This window comes from Rhinatrema bivittatum, chromosome 4 (assembly GCF_901001135.1).
Source record: "Rhinatrema bivittatum chromosome 4, aRhiBiv1.1, whole genome shotgun sequence".
NCBI lineage: Eukaryota > Metazoa > Chordata > Amphibia > Gymnophiona > Rhinatrematidae > Rhinatrema > Rhinatrema bivittatum.
The window spans coordinates 23,248,839-23,267,348 of record NC_042618.1 but is presented as its reverse complement, the minus strand read 5'-3'; the positions used below and the strand labels follow the sequence as shown (position 1 = coordinate 23,267,348).

At 46.7% G+C, this 18,510-nt stretch overlaps 1 protein-coding gene across 1 annotated transcript in view; it reads right to left on the bottom strand.

Moving 5' to 3' along the window:
- UNC79 (unc-79 homolog, NALCN channel complex subunit) overlaps positions 1-18,510 on the bottom strand; it is a 245,531-nt gene that overhangs the window by 156,771 nt on the left and 70,250 nt on the right. Inside the window, exons 24-27 of the mRNA XM_029597854.1 lie at positions 16,148-16,329; positions 13,184-13,385; positions 7,834-8,013; positions 7,013-7,078 (exon numbers count right to left, since the gene is read on the bottom strand). Coding sequence (XP_029453714.1) covers positions 7,013-7,078; positions 7,834-8,013; positions 13,184-13,385; positions 16,148-16,329 — 630 coding nt within the window. The remainder of the gene's footprint in view (positions 1-7,012; positions 7,079-7,833; positions 8,014-13,183; positions 13,386-16,147; positions 16,330-18,510) is intronic.

The following is an 18,510-nucleotide window of genomic DNA, read 5'->3' as shown; positions in this document are numbered from 1 at the left end:
ACAAACCAGGAATGTGGAAAGCAGTATAAGCCTGCAGGGTTCCCACCCTAAGCAGGCGTATGGGGAAAGGCTCTGTAACTCTCTGCCCAGTCACCCGCTCCCTGCTTACTTCAAAGCCTTTTGCCATTTCCCCCAATGCTGCTAACCTAGAATCTGTTACCAGTTTCAGTTTTATTTCTCTTTTCTCATCTGTTAGAAAAGAAAATGATTCCTTACCTGCTAATTTTTGTTCCTGTAGTACCACGGATCAGTCCAGACAGTGGGTTGTGTCTCCCTTCCAGCAGATGGAGGCAGAGCAAAATTGTAAGGACGGCCCCGTATAGGTTGGAGCGCCCTCTGCGTCCCTTCAGTATTAAGAATATCCAAGCTATTAAGAACATATTTGGATGGATCATGAAACAGGTAACATTAAACCTTGAGAAACTGGTATAGAGCAACAAAAGTGGCCCAGAAATGTGCAAAAATGAACTGGTAGGCACATAACATCACAAAGTGAAAACAAGTAGTCGAGCTGAGAGCAATTCATATATCTCATAGATTCTTAGGGAGGGCGTCTGGACTGATCTGTGGTACTACAGGAACGAAAATTAGCAGGTAAGGAATAATTTTCTTTTCCCTGTCTGTACCCGGATCAGTCCAGACAGCGGGATGTACCAAAACTTCCTACGTAGGGTGGGCCCCGGATAGCCCTGCTCGAATGACGTGTGCACCGAAAAAAACCAAACACCGGTGGCTATACATTTAAATGATAGTGACATGCAAACTGGGTAACGACTTCCATGTCGCCGCTCTACATATTTCCTGAGGGGAAACAGCCTGGCTCTCTGCCCAGGAGGTGGCTTGAGCACGAAGCGAATGAGCTTTGATACCTTCCGGAGGAACACGACCCGCCCCGATATACGCGGAAGAGATCGCGGCCTTTAGCCAACGAGCAATGGTGGTCTTAAAAGCCTTGTGCCTCGGTTGGGACTGCTCCAAAGGTCAAAGAGATGATCCGATAAGCAGAAATCGTTAGTGACCTCCAAATAGCAAATGAGTATGCGTCTAATATCAAGTCGTCGGAGTTCTCTGGAGTCTTCGTCCGTAAAAGATGGGAGTTCCACCGTCTGATTCACATGAAAAGCGGAGACCACCTTCGGCAGGAAAGCAGGAACCGTGCGCAAAGATACTCCGGCATCTGAGAAACGGAGGTATGGTTCTCTGCACGACAGCGCTTGAAACTCCGAGATCCTCCAAGCCGAACAGATAGCCACTAGGAAAATCATCTTGAGTGTGAGATCCTTTAGGGAGGCTCCTGCCAATGGCTCAAAAGGCGGGCCGGACAGAATCCGGAGGACCAAATTCAGGCTCCACGAGGGACAGACACTGTGGACTGGTGGCTTGACATGCTTCGCTCCCTGCAAAAACTGGATAATGTCAGGATGAGACAAGAGAGGAGCTCCATCCAAGTGACGCACTAGAGAGCCAAGGGCCGCCACCTGGACAATGAGGAATTGTAGGCCAAGCCTTTGTCTAGGTCCTGCTGTAAAAAGGAGAGAATGTTGGCTACCGAAGCACGCCTCGGAGGGACCAGCACGGTGTCACACCAAGTCTCAAATACTTTCCAGACTCGCACATAAGCAATGGATGTAGAAGTTTTCTGGGCTTTAAGGAGGGTGGAAACCACCGCATCGGGGTAACCACACCTTCTCAGCCTGCAACTTTCAAAAGCCAGGCCGCAAGACAGAAGTGATCTGCCCAGTCGAAAAATACCGTTCCTTGACGTAGAAGGTTCGGGAGCTGACTCAGCCGCAGAGGTCCGTCCACCGACATGTTGACTAAGTCCGCAAACCACGGTCTGCGGGGCTACTCTGGTGCCATGAGAATTACCGCCCCTTGGTGGACCTCTATTCTTCGAAGCACTTTCCCCACCAGGGGCCACGGAGGGAACACATAGAGGAGAAGGTGTTGTGGCCATGGGAGAACCAGTGCATCCACTCCTTCCACGCTGTGCTTTCTTCTGCGAATGAAGAAGCGTGGAGCTTTCGGTTTAGCCAAGTGGCCATGAGGTCAAGGTGAGGAGTTCCCTATCGACGGAAAGTCAACTGAATTGCTGCGTCGGACAGTTCCCACTCTCCGGGATCCAAGCGTTGACGGCTTAGGAAGTCTGCCTGAACGTTGTCCATACCTGCTATGTGAGAGGCCGCTAGGTAGGCGAGGTGGAGTTCCGCCCACGCCATCAACTTGTCTGTTTCCCAGTAAACATGACAGCTTCTTGTTCCTCCCTGATGGTTGACATACGCTACATTTGTCGCGTTGTCGGAGAGTATCTGCACCGCTCGTCCCTGGAACAGGGGGAAAAAATGCTGCAACGCTAGGCAGACCGCTCTGGTTTCTAGACGATTTATCGGCCATTGTGCTTAGTCGGTCATCCATTGACCCTGCGTTGACAGTCTATCGCACACTGCCCCCCATCCTGAGAGGCTGGCATCTGTGGTGACGATCACCCATTGGGGAATCTCCAAGTCCACTCCCCGCAATAAGTGATGCAGCGGAGCCACCAGAGCAGGCTTTCCCTGGCCGAGTCCGGCAATAGTAGTTGTGCTTGAAACTCCCGAGATACTGGCTTCCAGCAAGAGAGCAATGCACGCTGTAGAGGACGCATATGTGTGAAGGCCCAAGGAACTAAATCTATAGTGGATGCCATAGAGCCCAGGACCTGGAGATAGTCCCATGCCGTGGGGAGTGGGAGGCAACTGAAGCACTGGACTTGGGCGAGGAGAGCTCGTGCCCTGCCCCGATGAAGAAAAACCTTGCCCAGACTGGTCTTGAAATGAGCCCCTAAGAAGTCGATTGTCTGTGAAGGGGCGAGACTGCTCTTGGCCAGGTTGATGACCCATCTGAGAGAACGGAGGAGCTGGAGGACTCTGTCGACTGCTCGCTGGCACAGATCCTTGGACTTCGCTTGGATAAGCCAGTCGTCCAGGTAGGGGTGCACCAGGATTCCTTCCTTCCATAGCACCGCTACAACCACCATCACCTTGGTGAACGTGCGCGGCGCAGTCGCCAGTCCAAATGGAAGAACCTGGAACTGGAAATGCAGGCCAAGGATCTTGAAGCGGAGATAGCGCTGATGATCCTAGAGGATGGGTATGTGTAGATAGGCTTCTGTCAAATCCAAGGAAGCTAGGAACTCCCCTGTGTGTACCGCTGCTATCACGGCACATAGGGTTTCCATCTGGAAACGTGGAATCTTGAGAGATCTGTTGACCATCTTGAGGTCGAGGATGGAACGAAAGGATCCTTACTTCTTGGGAACCATGACGTAGATGGAATAAAGGCCGGACCCTTGTTCTCCCAAGGGCACCAGGAGTCCAGAAGACGATCCAGTGTCTGGCGAACTACGTGTTGTTTGTGCACTGGTCCGCAAGGGGAGAAGACAAACCAATCCCTTAGAGGTCGAGCAAATTCTAACGCGTAGCCGAGCCTTAGAATATCCAGGACCCATTGGTTGGAGGTGATTTTGACTCACTCCTCATAGTAGAGAGACAGCCGTCCCCCTATCCTGGGCGTCGAGGAGTGGGCCGGCAACACTTCATTGAGAGGACTTGGTGGGAGCCCCTTGCGATGGGCTATCCCTGGACGATCTCCTTCCCCGAAAGGAATAGGACCAGGACTGCAACCTGGAGGAGGGAGTCCTCTGCGGGACTGTCCGTGATTGGCGGAAACAACGTTGACCCCGGAATCGAGTGCGAGTGGCACCGAAAGTCCTGGCACTGTGAGGAAGATCTTCGGGTAACTTGTGCACCTTATTCTCACCCAGGGACTTGAAGAGTTGTTCCAGCTCCTCTCTGAACAGTAACTTCCCTTTAAATGGCAGGGAGCCCAGCTGAGACTTGGAGGAAGAATCCGCCGACCAATTGCAGAGCCAAAGCATACATTTAGCCGAGACTACCGAGACCATAGACCTGGCCAGTACCCGGAGTAGGTCGTAAAAAGCATCTGCCCCATAAGCTATGACCACTTTCAGTCGTTCCGCCTGCTGTGCCTCTTGTGGAGATAGCTCTTAGGTACTGAGCAACTGCTGCACCCATTGAGGCCTGCTCTTTGCATAAGGGAGCTACAGACAGCCTGGGGAGCAGACACCTCAAAGACTCTTTTCAGGTATACCTCCAGCTTGCGATCCTGCATGTCCCAGAGTGCTGCACCCCCAGTGACTGGGATAGTTGTCCTTTTCGTGACCACCGACACTGACGCGTCCACTTTGGGAACCTTGAGGAAATCCATCGAAGAGGAGCATAGGATGAAAAGGGAACATCTTGGCTGGTGGACGGAGGCCCGCCAGGACAGGATCACCCTTCCTTGTTGTTGTGCTCGGGCCTGAGGTATCTTGTGGGGCCTCAATGTCCAGTTCGTCTAGCACATGGGGAATAAGGGGATACAACTCATCCCTCTGAAAAAGACGTAACACTCGGGGGTCATCACCTTCTACTGGCGTAGCAGGTGACGTGTCGTCCAGGTCTGTATCTGGATCCTGATGAGGGAGACTGGGAACGGAAAGGTGAGCGACCACCCATACCCGGGGGGACCCATATGATGGAGCCTCGGACACTGGAGGTACTGGCCCTCCAGTAGGGGGTGGGCTCAGTGGGAGATTCACAGGAGGGTGCCCCGAAGGAGGTTCTGGGTCTGAGAGGTTCGCAGGAGTCAGGATTGGCGGTGCCAGTGGAAAACTGCCGTCAGAAACTGAGTCTGGCTGCCCTGGAGCAGGCAGAGAAGGAGGCAAGATGTCCGCCATTCCCACGTTGGACGGGAATGGGGCCAGCTTTCCTGAAGTCATGCGCAAGCGAAGAAGAACGCCCCCCTTGGCTCAAGGTGCCTCCCCCGCCGGGGAGGCAGCTTGTACATAGGCCTTCGCGGGAGAGCCTCGATCTGGGCTCCCCGCAGGCACAGCATTGCACTGGGCGCGGCATCGGAGGGGAATCGGGTCCGGTGCAACTAAACACCCTTCGAAAACCAACAGCAGCCACAAGCAGAGCCTGCGCTGGCTAGGTAAGGAAGGCTGAGAGAAGTAGCACAGAGGAATGGCGCCTCTCTGTGAAGGCTGCTCTGAGGAAAGACGACGTCTCAGAACAGCCGGCCGGGGTGGGGGAGAGGTTGGACCACCAACGTGCACCCCAGCCGGCAGGAAAGTAGGGAAGAGGATTTCTGTGAAAGAGAAAAAGAACAGAACTTACCCCAAAAACGAAACAGAAAAACTAGACAATTTGGAAGTACCAAGTTCTGTCTGCAAGTTTCACAGAGATTGAAAGGAATACAAGCTCCTTCACCGATCCTCTAATTTAGGATTTTCTTTTTTTAAATATGATCCATCCAAAGACAGAAAATTAGTAATAAAATCTATCAAGAGACAGGGGAACTGCAGGTGCGACTTTCATCTGCTGGAGTCAGAGTAATACTGGAGGGATGCAGAGGGCGCTCTAACCTATAAGGGGCCGTCCTTACAATTTTGCTCTGACTCCATCTGCTGGAAGGGGGTCACAACCCACTGTCTGGACTGATCCGGGTACGTACAGGGAAAGGAGGTTTATATCAAAAGAAAATAAATTCTATTTCTTGACAACAAAAATAAGTTTAAAATCTTTGACTCCCCTCCCTTTAGAATGCAAGTGATGTTCTTAATGCTGGAGGTTGGATCTGTTTATACCATCCAAAGGTCTGCATTGGTTCTCAGATACATGCCAGAGCCTTCTCTGTCTCCCACTTCTTTTTCACACACCTGGACTACCTCTGCTGCTGCTCTTCCTGCTACTTCCACACTCCCAGCACCCTGGGCCTCCCTCCCTCCCGTACACACCACAGCCTTAGGTGTCTTTTCTGTTTCTCCTGTTCCCTTGCAAGCCCTTTGGGGCAAGGATTCTCATGCACCCCTAGCCGCCTCCCTACCTATGGCTCAGCAGAATCCAGCAAGCCATCTCTTGCTCCTTCATAATTTTAGTGTATGATATCTGGCTCCATACAGGTTCTGTAATTTATGTATTTTTTATTTATTTAAAATCTTTTCTATACCGTCGCTAAGTTAAATACCATCGCAACGGTTTACATGTAGGCACATATTTAATGTAGGTAAAAGTGTACTATAGTACATTCTAACAGGTGCCGTCAAAGGTTCGGTTACAACCTTCACCCTCTGCTGCTGTGCTAACATTGGCACTAGCTGCATATTAAACTATACTAATAAGAGAGAGACTTGAAGATTTACAGCTCCATTTTAGTCATTTAGCTAAACTACTCTGAGTACTTAAGAGCTTCTCAGATGACATCAGGATGACATTTGGCCTAGACAAAGGTTCTAAGGCGATCTTACTTATAGGAAAATGAAGCAAAACTGAAAACATTTCTCAGACTGAAGACTATAATATAAAGGAATTTTGAGCAGGAAGATATATATAAATATCTAGACATGCAAGCATCCATGTACAATCTAATACAAATTCAGCCCAATTACTAAGAGAAAAGATCAGTAAGGAATGCTACAGGAGACTGAAACTGATATTGAAAAGTGCTTTAACAGCGTGGAATAAGATACAAGCCAGCAATCAGCTTGCAATGCCTATACTCTCATACAGTTTTGGAATCATAGTCTGATCCCATAAAGATTTCAAAAAGTTGGATGTAAAAACAAGAAGATCTTTAAATACCAAGGATGCAATTGAAGACCAAGAAAATGTGGCAGAAAGATACAGAAATAGTTCTAATTGTAATAAGCACCACCAATCTGATTAAAAAGAACTTCCAAGTACATTATGATCTGTTGCCTATACATATTACATCCAATGAACTCCAGAGGAAGGCAAGTATTAAGAAGAGCATTAGCAGTAAATTTGAGAGATTGTGATCTTTCCTAGCATATTCTGGTTTAGGAATGAGGTTTATTCCTATCAAAGTATGTGCAAAATAAGCCCAGTTGGAGATACTACCCCTAAGAGAGAACAGATCTAATCATTCAGAATATTACAGCCCTGCTGCTCACCAGGAGTCTGATCTGGGGTTCCACCCAGTGCAGGAGCAGACTGCTCATGTCTGGTCAACCTCACAGCTGCAACAGAAGGAACAAGTGTAAGAAAACAGTACTTGCCAGGGAAGATAACAAGAAGAGACTGAAAGTGTGTCTTAGAGGTGTGGGAGGGTTTTTTGTGTTTCTTGGACATTGTATGTGATTTGTGTGTGTATGTATATATGTGTCAGTGTGTGTGTGTGTGTGTTATGTATGTGTCTGTGTGTGTGTGTGTGTGTGTGTGTGTGTGTGTGTGTGTGTGTGTATGTATGCATGGTGTGGAAGTTGTGGGTTCTTTGTGTGTTCTATTTGTGTTGTGTGTGTTGGAGATATTTGGTTGGTGTCCATGGGGACAGCATTCAACAGAAAAGATTGCAGTATATCACCAGTGTCCTCATTGGTTAACTAAAACAACTGGAAAGGACCAAACTTGTCCAGCAAAGGTTCTAAAATTCACTCAGCAGACTAACGTTAAAAAACAACTCAGCAGCTTCATCAGTATGACAAAAGTGATTAACAGAATGACCTGATAAGCCAGGTTAAAGTAACGAGGTACCCATCGAGAGGTATTCTAATATAATCAGAATTAGAAAGAGTGTGACCTCGACTGGGGTACTTTGGCTTGGGAGGAGCCTTGGCTTTGTCTCATACCACCTCCCACCATCACTACCATTCACTAACTGCCTATAGCAGGCTCATTCCAGCAGGAGGCACTGCAGCGCTTGGCAGCTGGCAGATGGCATGCCCCATAACGGCCCAAGCTGGTAGGATTTAGGCAGAGAGCTCAGATACTCAACGGATTTTTGTGCTGAGGGTTTCCGGGAGCGAGAGCGCCCTCTTAGATTCCACAGGACCCTTCACACTGTCTCGCAGGGAGCGCACACTCTTCTGGCGGTTGCGAGCAAAGCGTGCCCTCTTGATCTTCCACATGGCGGCATCGCTGAGGTTGGCGACATTGGTCCTAACCGCGGTGATAGCTGCAAAAACGCAAACACATGAGAAGAAATAACAACAACACAACAGTAAAGGTGACAAGAAAAATTGGATTTGTATGCAGTGCCGTTCAAGTAACAGAATTCCTGTGTACTTTTAAAATGCAATACTTCAAAACCATGCATGCAACCATCTCCTGGGTGGAAAATCTGCCTGCTGGCCTGGATGCCTGATCTGCATGGCAGCTTCAGTGAGGTTAAGGAAGTCTACTATTATGACATTTGCCCATTTCTAAATGCTAACAATCCAGAACCTCCAGGGTAGCATTCTCTGAAATGCTCCCTGTTCCACGCGCAGGTCACCAGAGGCAGGCAGAGCTCCGGAGTCTCATTGCATGGATGAGACAATGGTGCAAGGAAGAGGGATTCAGTTTTATAAGGAACTGGGGAACATTTTGGGGAAGGGGGAGTCTCTTCCGAAGGGATGGGCTCCACCTTAACCAGGGTGGAACCAGACTGCTGATGCTAACCTTTAAAAAAGAGATAGAGCAGCTTTTAAACTAGAATAAAGGGGAAAGCCGACAGTCGCTCAACAGCGCATGGTTCGGAGGGAGATATCTTCAAAGGATACTAATGACACATTAGAATTAGGGCATCCCAACAGTGAGGTTGCAATAATAAGAAAAGTAGTCCAAGTGCCTGTAACTAAAAACTCACCTGAGATTAAAAAAATTTCTAATTTATCCCTATCAATTAAAAAGCTGAATGAAAATACAAACAAAAAGCATACTTTGAAATGTTTGTATGCTAACGTCAGAAGTCTAAGAAGCAAGATGGGAGAATTAGAATGTATAGCAGTGAATGATGACATAGACTTCATTGGCATCTCAGAGACATGGTGAAAGGAGGATAACCAATAGGACAGTGCTATACCAGGGTACAAATTATATCGCAATGACAGAGAGGAGCATCCAGGAGACAGTGTGGCGCTTTATGTCTGGGATGGCACAGAGTCCAACAGAATAAACATCCTGCATGAAACTAAATGCACAATTGAATCTTTATGGGTAGAAATCCCTTGTGTGTTGGGAAATAGTATAGTGATAGGAGTATACTACCGTCCACCTGGTCAAGATGGTGAAACGGACAGTGAAATGCTAAGAGAAATTAGGGAAGCTAACCAAATTGGTAGTGCAGTAATAATGGGAGACTTCAATTACCCCAATATTGACTGGGTAAATGTATCATCGGGACACGCTAGAGAGATAACGTTCCTGGATGGAATAAATAATAGCTTTATGGAGCAATTGCTTCAGGAACCAACGAGAGAGGGAGCAATTTTAGATCTAATTCTCAGTGGAGCACAGGACTTGGTGAGAGAGGTAATGGTGGTGGGGCCGCTTGGCAATAGTGATCATAATATGATCAAATTTGATTTAATGACTGGAAGAGGAACAGTGTGCAAATCCAAGGCTCTTGTGCTAAACTTTCAAAAGGGAAACTTTGATAAAATGAGAAAAATTGTTAGAAAAAAACTGAAAGGAGCAGCTACAAAAGTAAAAAATGTCCAAGAGGCGTGGTCATTGTTAAAAAAATACCATTCTAGAAGCACAGTCTAGATGTATTCCACACATTAAGAAAGGTGGAAAGAAGGCAAAACGATTACTGGCATGTTTAAAAGGGGAGGTGAAAGAAGCTATTTTAGACAAAAGATCTTCATTCAAAAATTGGAAGAAGGATCCAACAGAAGAAAATAGGATAAAGCATAAATATTGGCAAGTTAAATGTAAGACATTGATAAGACAGGCTAAGAGAGAATTTGAAAAGAAGTTGGCTGTAGAGGCAAAAGCTCACAGTAAAAACTTTTTAAAATATATCCGAAGCAGAAAGCCTGTGAGGGAGTCAGTTGGACCGTTAGATGATCGAGGGGTTAAAGGGGCACTTAGAGAAGATAAGGCCATCGCAGAAAGATTAAATGATTTCTTTGCTTTGGCGTTTACTGAAGAGGATGTTGGGGAGGTACCCGTAATGGAGAAGGTTTTCATGGGTAATGATTCAGATGGACTGAATCAAATCACGGTGAACCTAGAAGATGTGGTAGACCTGATTGACAAACTGAAGAGTAGTAAATCACCTGGACTGGATGGTATACACCCCAGACTTCTGAAGGAACTAAAAAATGAAATTTCAGACCTATTAGTAAAAATTTGTAACCTATCATTAAAATCATCCATAGTACCTGAAGACTGGAGGATAGCAAATGTAACCCCGATATTTAAAAAGGGCTCCAGGGGCGATCCGGGAAACTACAGACCGGCTAGCCTGACTTCAGTGCCAGGAAAAATAGTGGAAAGTGTTCTAAACATCAACATTACAGAACATATAGAAAGACATGGTTTAATGGAACAAAGTCAGCATGGCTTTACCCAAGGCAAGTCTTGCCTCACAAATCTGCTTCACTTTTTTGAAGGAGTTAATAAACATGTGGATAAAGGTGAACAGGTAGATGTAGTGAACTTGGATTTTCAGAAGGCGTTTGACAAAGTTCCTCATGAGAGGCTTCTATCAAAAGTAAAAAGTCATGGGATAGGCGGCGATGTCCTTTCATGGATTGCAAACTGGCTAAAAGACAGGAAACAGAGAGTAGGATTAAATGGGCAATTTTCTCAGTGGAAGGGAGTGGACAGTAGAGTGCCTCAGGGATCTGTATTGGGACCCTTACTTTTCAATATATTTATAAATGATCTGCAAAGAAATACGACGAGTGAGGTAATCAAATTTGCAGATGACACAAAATTGTTCAGAGTAGTTAAATCACAAGCAGATTGTGATAAATTGCAGGAAGACCTTGTGAGACTGGAAAATTGGGCATCCAAATGGCAGATGAAATTTAATGTGGATAAGTGCAAGGTGATGCATATAGGTAAAAATAACCCATGCTATAGTTACACAATGTTGGGTTCCATATTAGGTGCTACAACCCAAGAAAGAGATCTAGGCATCATAGTGGATAACACATTGAAATCGTCAGTTCAGTGTGCTGCGGCAGTCAAAAAAGCAAACAGAATGTTGGGAATTATTAGAAAGGGAATGGTGAATAAAACGGAAAATGACATAATGCCTCTGTATCGCTCCATGGTGAGACCGCACCTTGAATACTGTGTACAATTCTGGTCGCCGCATCTCAAAAAAGATATAATTGCGATGGAGAAAGTACAGAGAAGGGCTACCAAAATGATAAGGGGAATGGAACAGCTCCCCTATGAGGAAAGACTAAAGAGGTTAGGACTTTTCAGCTTGGAGAAGAAACGGCTGAGGGGGGATATGATAGAGATATTTAAAATCATGAGAGGTCTAGAACGGGTAGATGTGAATCGGTTATTAACTCTTTCGGATAGTAGAAAGACTAGGGGGCACTCCATGAAGTTAGCATGGGGCACATTTAAAACTAATCGGAGAAAGTTCTTTTTCACTCAATGCACAATTAAACTCTGGAATTTGTTGCCAGAGGATGTGGTTAGTATAGCGGTGTTTAAAAAAGATTGAATAAGTTCTTGGAGGAGAAGTCCATTACCTGCTATTAAGTTCACTTAGAGAATAGCCACTGCCATTAGCAATGGTAACATGGAATAGACTTAGTTTTTGGGTACTTGCCAGGTTCTTATGGCCTGGATTGGCCACTGTTGGAAACAGGATGCTGGGCTTGATGGACCCTTGGTCTGACCCAGTGTGGCGTTTTCTTATGTTCTTATGTAAATCCAACAAAGTGAATTTCCTTTGCAAGCAGATTGAAAAACTGTAGGTTTATGAACATTTGTAAAGGTTGAGTTAACATGTATTTCTATTAAATTTTGTGCTAAAACTCTGACTTCCATTTTACTCTGCAATCCAAAAGATGCGCCCTTAGTTGCTGAATGAACGCTGTGTGTGAGTGCACTTTTCTGCACTTCACAAACACTGGAAGGATGCTGCTAGGGGCGCGCACAGACAGGCCCTTCCTATTTTGTTTTGTATTTTTTTGGGGGGGGGGGGGGGGTTCATTTTGTTAATTGTTTCAATTCATTTCTTTAATTTAAAATAAAAAAAAACCCAAGACAAACAACAAAGGACATTTTAAAAATCAAAGCAAAAAAACAGAAGGCAAATCAAAACCCCCCAAAATGTCTGGCCTTGTCAGAGAAGAAAATAAATCCCTCCCTGGCCTTCCCCTCAACCTCGAATCCTCTTAATTATGTTCTTTCTTCACAAGGCAGGAGCAATCCCCAGTTGCTTAGAAATGGTACCAGCAGACTGAGGCTGGCGTCATTAGAACATAAGAAATTGCCATGCTGGGTCAGACCAAGGGTCCATCAAGCCCAGCATCCTGTTTCCATCAGAGACCAAACCAGGACACAAGAACCTGGCAATTACCCAAACACCAGGAAGATCCCATGCTACTGCTGCTACTTCTATACCAAATGGTGCCGGTAAGAGAGTATGGGGCATGAGAGGGAGGGCTTTTTTTCTGTCAGCAGCAAAAACGTGATTTTAAGCAAAACGAACAAAAATGAGCATTTCATTTTTTTTTTTCTTTCATATTAATTTAAAACAAATTGAAATGAAACGGGAAACGTAGTTAAGATTTTCCATTTCACTTCCAACAAGTGGACATCCCTAGATGCTACAGGTCTCCGATGAGCAGGTTTTGCGTGTGTGGCCAAAACGAAATGCATTCAGTGGTTTAGGAAAGGAACCGGCTCCTGGAGCACTGCTGACAGCGCTGTGCCCCCGGGTACCAGTAGTGACAGCCAGCAAACAAAGACCACATGATCCATCCTGTCTGCCCACTTGGCCCTGCCTATATTACTCCCATCTGGTGTATCTGTCCTAAGCGTGTCTACATTTCTCCTAGTTTTGGTTGGTAGCACCTCTGCCACTTAACCAATCCTCTCAGTATTCCCTTTGCATCCTCTACTAATGATGGAAAGTATCAGCCCTATTTACAGAGGCTCATGGCGGCCATAAGAGCCAGTCTCCCGAACACGTTCTTTCAGAAGAGGAGGAATCCCACAGTTCAGAGGCCTTCTGAAGACAGAAGGCCTCAGTGGGCCATTGTGCCACTATTTCCGGGCTGCAGGCCTATCTATCCATGCACACCAAGGGTTTTGGGTTTTTTTGTATAATCTTTATTTTTATAAAAGAAAATGTCAGGGACACATTCAGTCAACAGACTTACTTGTAGGAAAAGGGAATTCCTTGTTACAGTCCAGGTGCAGCTGCGCCTCCAGGGAGAGGGTTTCAAACCGGTTCACAAAGAACTCCCAGCTCAGTGCCGGAATGTCCTGCTTGAGGAAGTGAAGCAGGAGGAGTTTGCTGAGGATCGTAGGTCTGTCCTTCACCACTGTATCAAACTGGAAGTCAAGGCAGAGGCACAGGCCCTGGAAGGAAGGGAAAGGGAAGAAGAGACACTTTCAGAAAAAACCCAGCTGGGGGCTGACCTGGAGGCTGGGTCAGATTCCCAAGTGAGATCTTCCGCTCCCCAGGCTCGTTAGGAATCCCGGACATCACGCAATAGCGAAACCTAGCGGCCGGTTTTAGGTGCCCTGGCTGCAGGGTTCTGGAAAGAGCTCTGGTGCAAGGCCACCTGGATGAGGAGTGCCAGTGCAATGACCGAGCCAAGCGAACTGAGAAGGGATATATAAAACGAGGGGCCGGAGTCCCGGGCTCATTGCAAAGGAAGGCTCCGGGTGCCACAGTTCAATACAGACCGGTTCCACTGGAGCAGGCAATCCAATCAAGCGGGAGGAAATTGCTGTGCCCATAAAAAGGAAACCCGTCCAATCGTGCGGAAGCTCGGTGAGGTTTTATATTTTGGGAAGCCTCCGTGTTGCATGCAACAAAATTCTGAAACATTCACAGGTTTTGGGAAATCAAAACGAAAATAAGTGCCCCTTTTTCCAGAGAACCCTTAGCTCCTGCCTCACTTTGGGATGGGGTTTTTTTTTTGACACAAGTTTGAGAAATTACAAAAGCTTCCAAATTAAGAAACTAAAGGCAGAAACATACGACGGACCAGCCAAAATCTCAGATTAAAAAAAACAAAAGACCCAGGGTTTTACTCATCACCTTAAAAATATACAGCGAACAGTGGCCAAAGCCACAACAGGGCGAAGTTTCACCAGCAGAGGACATCCCAGGTTTCTAAAATCTAAAAGCTTTTGGTGGAGATTTTGGCTGGTCCATTCCCTGCTTCCTGGTTTTCCCTTTTCCCATTGGAGTGGTGCAGTCTCTTCCAGTTGCCAGGGTTGCACGGAGACACCAGAGAGCCTCGCAAAATTTGCTGACCCTCCCACGTGAGGTTCACTGAAGCTCCGTGCAAAACCGCACAGTGAATCCCAGGCTCTAAGCAGAAGGCATATGAAGGGGCCAACACTGGCACAAGATAGTTGCAAGCTGAGTCATTAACTGGCAACAGTTTTAAAACCTAAGGCCCTAGAAATGACAGCACTGGTTGGAATAGAAATTATAGAAGTGATGCCTGTGTGTATGGCAAGTTAAGCTTTTTTTGCAAGTTTTACTGACTTTTTAATGATCTTTCACTTTTTTTTCTTGTTTCTTTCCTATCTAATTTTATATCATAAAGTGAAGACCACTGACCATCAGGGCTGATACTTCCAGAGAGGAAGAGTCAATACTGCCAAAGAAGGGAGCACTGTGCTGGAGCTGCCACCAATAGGTAAGCTGGGGATGGGGAATGTATGACCAAAGGTTTGCCTAGGGACCCCAAATACTCTTGCACCGCTAAGAGTCACTATTTAGAATTCTTAATACTATAAATCTGACTTCAATTAAAATCCTCTTCCTGGGCCAGTCTGCTATTTCAGTACCAGTCCAGCAATTCCTGGCTCAGACATTTTGTTTCTCAGGTAGGTCAAGGCTAGGGATGGTATAGAGGCAGCACTCACAGCCCCCGGGGGGGGGGGGGGGCGCAGCAGTCATAATCATTCTGCAATAGTGACATCTAGTGGCTGGAATGAGGGCCCTTGTTTGCAAGCTTCTGGATGTAGACCTGGCGCATAGACCCTGGCAGAGGCCTCTCACGGCAATGGCTGGATTATAGTAGGTTGGGAGGGAGATACAAAATTGGGGGGGGGGGGAGAAATCCCTGGGCAATTGTAAATCCCAGATGAGATTAAACGGGAGACCCAAAGAAGCTGGAAGATACTGCCAGGTCTCCCCCCAAAAAACCTCTTCATTTTAGTAATCCTTTACTAAACTTCGTAAAACTAATAAATAACCAGGAAATGTGATACAATGTACACTTATTTCTTTGGAGACAATTCTCAAACTCTCTGTACTGAGACAAAGTCCCCCAGCACTTTTTAACCGTGGACTTTGCACCAATTTTTGAAACTTGCCATGGGCACAATGTACCCGTGGACATTTGAACTTGCTTTTCTGCAGGTCCTTTTCTCCCTTGGAAACAACACAGATAGACTTGGCAATACAATCTACACACATCCTTTTCCTTCCCCAATTTCCACACATCTCCCCCCTTCTCTCAGAAACGTTTCCTCTCAGTGAGACTAAAACTACGTGTTTTCTGGAACACATCGTGGACTTTCAGCTGCACTGGGGAGGAGAGCGTTTTACATCTGCCTCACGGAATTGGCTTTGTGTTTAGAACTTCAGCACCACTCTAGAAATACAACTGATGCAATGGAACATCTCTGGCCAATCAGATAACGGCTCTCGCCACAGAGTCAGTGGTTTTCACTCTGGTCAATGACATCACAAAGGGACTCTGACAATGGCAGTGGAGTCAGAAGAGTCAAAACAGGAGTTAACATCCCTTTAAGCAAAATGTCATTGATATCTATTCATGAGCTAGAATAAAACATCGGCTCTCACTCATGGCCTTTGAGAATAAAAACTGCATCTCAAGGGCAATCATTACAGATTTTGTCTGAGCCTCACGGGAATGGCATTTTATTTAAAAAGATGGTAACTCCTAGAAAAGTGATTTTTGGCTGTTTCAGTTAGATTATAACTCTCAGCGTCTTTGTGAGGCCACTGTAAATGAGACACATGGCAATGCATTCCTGCCATGGATTTCGAGTAACTTCAAGTGCAAGCAATTATTTTGTGGTGCAGCCCAGTTCTTCTAAGACGATCACTTATTCACAGACCAGGAGCCCACCTGCAAAGCTGGCCTCTTGATGGTGTCCAATAAGAGCCCCGCCCTAGTGGCCACTGCCGGATTGACATCTTCCACAGCGGTCAAGAAGCAGCAGAATGCATGAGCCAGGGAATATTTCAGTAAATGATTCTTGGTGACAGAGTGGATGTCCAGAAACCTGCACAACAGAGCCACTTTTTCTACTGTGGCACACCAAAGACAGAAAAAAACAGCATTAAGTCAGGTAGGTGGCATATTCTTCCCATGTTTGGAAGATAATATCATCTAAAACATTCTTCCAACCTGCACCAAAAATTAGGGATGTGCATTTGTTTCAAACAAATTTCAAAAACATGATGAATAAGGGCAATTTGTTTCATTCAGGATCCTTGAAATGTATCGAGGCCCCCTGAATGAAACAAACCTTATTGGAGCTGTAAAATCCAAGCCAAGGAAAACTCAACTACCAAGGGAGGACAACTGAAGAACATCAGCAGATCTGGAGATCAAGCAATCCCCCTTGAGTAAGGGGACCCCAGGGGCAGATTCAGAGGTGGAGCAATCCCCCTTGAGCAAGGTGATCCTAGCAGCAGGCCCAGAGATGAATTTGGGTCCCCTAGCAGGGCGTGGATGCCAGCGGCAGGTCCACAGGTGCAGTTGGGTCCCCCAGGAGGGCATGGACCTCAGCGGTAGTCCAGGAGCTGGAGTCGGTTCCCTCTGTAGGGCATGGACCCCAGCAGCAGACCAGGAAGTAGACTTGGGTGCCCTAGGAGGGCTTGGACAATGGCAGCAGACCAAGAGGTGGAGTTGGGTCCCCCAGGATGGCATGAACCCCAGTGGCAGTCCAGAAGGTGGAGTTGGGTCCCCCAGGAGGGCGTGATCCCCAGCAGCAGTCCAGGAGCTGGAGTCTGTTCCCACAGTAGGGCATGGACCTCAGCAACAGACCAGAAGGTGGAGTTGGGTCCCCCAGGAGGATGTGGACCCCAGCATTGGCACGGTATTTCAGCGGCGTGAACTTCTCAGCGGAGCAGAAGGACACGGTTTAGATACAATGGATCCCATGCCAACACTGCCCACCAGCCCAGTTGCATTTTTCCACATGGGTGAGACTAGAGAAAAAAGGGGGAGAATAATAATAATAATACTTTATTAAGCTGGAACGCAAGAGGTTCCTTCTATTCTATATGGTGGTATATTATGGGGGCCAACAACCCCAAATTGCCAAATATTAATTGTTCTTGCTACCTTGTAAAAATGTATATAGTTATGTAGGCTGAGACTACTAACCTTGAATAGATAAGTGTGTTGTTTGACATCCTATTAGCAATGTACATAGTCATGAAGAAATGTATATATTTGTATAGTCTAATAAACCTGTATATATTTGACATACTGCCAACCTTTTTCACAGACCTATTTGTTTTCCTGGGGTGAAGTGAGGGAAATCCCACCTACTAACACCATCTTCCCCAGGTGGAGGCACCAGGTGCCAAGAACACAAGGACTGATGGAGTCTGCCCTAGGGGGCCTCCTGCCAGGTCGATCCCGGACTCAGGAACACCCCGTGAAGTAAGCAGTCAAGATGGCATTACAGAAGTATGCATTTTACTGCATTACCGTACATCAAAATGGTGCCACTCACTAGGGTGAATGCACTGGAGTTAACACCGGCACAACCCCAGGTACTGATTCAGTTTACGAAGAAAGAAAACAGAAGAGGACTGCTTCATGGGAGCTCCAAGGCCTGAATTCCAGGCCTGGGCCTGACACTAGGCCAAGGCCCAGGCATCGGGACCCGGCCTCCAGGCCAGGCCGCAGCATTGGGCATGGGCCTGGGCTCTGGCTTAGGCCGAGGCCTAGGCATTAGGTCTTGGCTTCCAGCTTATCGCCTTGGTGTTGGGCCTGGATCCTGGTCAAGGCCCCAGCTTCAGAATTCAGCTTCTGGGCTGAGCTACAGCATTAGGCCTGGGCCCAGTCTCTGGCCTAGACTGAGGCTGAGGCATCAGCCTTGCGTAAGCTGAGGGCCAACTCGCGGCGACCTACCATGGCCTTGGCTTAAACATATTCAAGGTTTCGGCCTGGGCCTAGACCTCACCATAGGTGGACCCCCACCAAACTGGGTAGGTGGGGGCCATGGGGGAATCTGGCCCCAGCAATTTTATGGGTGGTAGGGATGAATGGAGGGGATGGGACGGGAGGCCCCTTTTTCATTTTTCGGTTCTTTTTTTTTTTTTTTAATGCTTGATTCATTTTTCTTCACAAATAAAATTATTCAAACATTCCGCAAACAGAATTTAGTGGGGAAAAGCCTTCTTGAAAATGAACTGAGAAACAAAAACATTTTCCCCCTAAACACCTTTACCAAATATGTCAAAGTGCTTTCT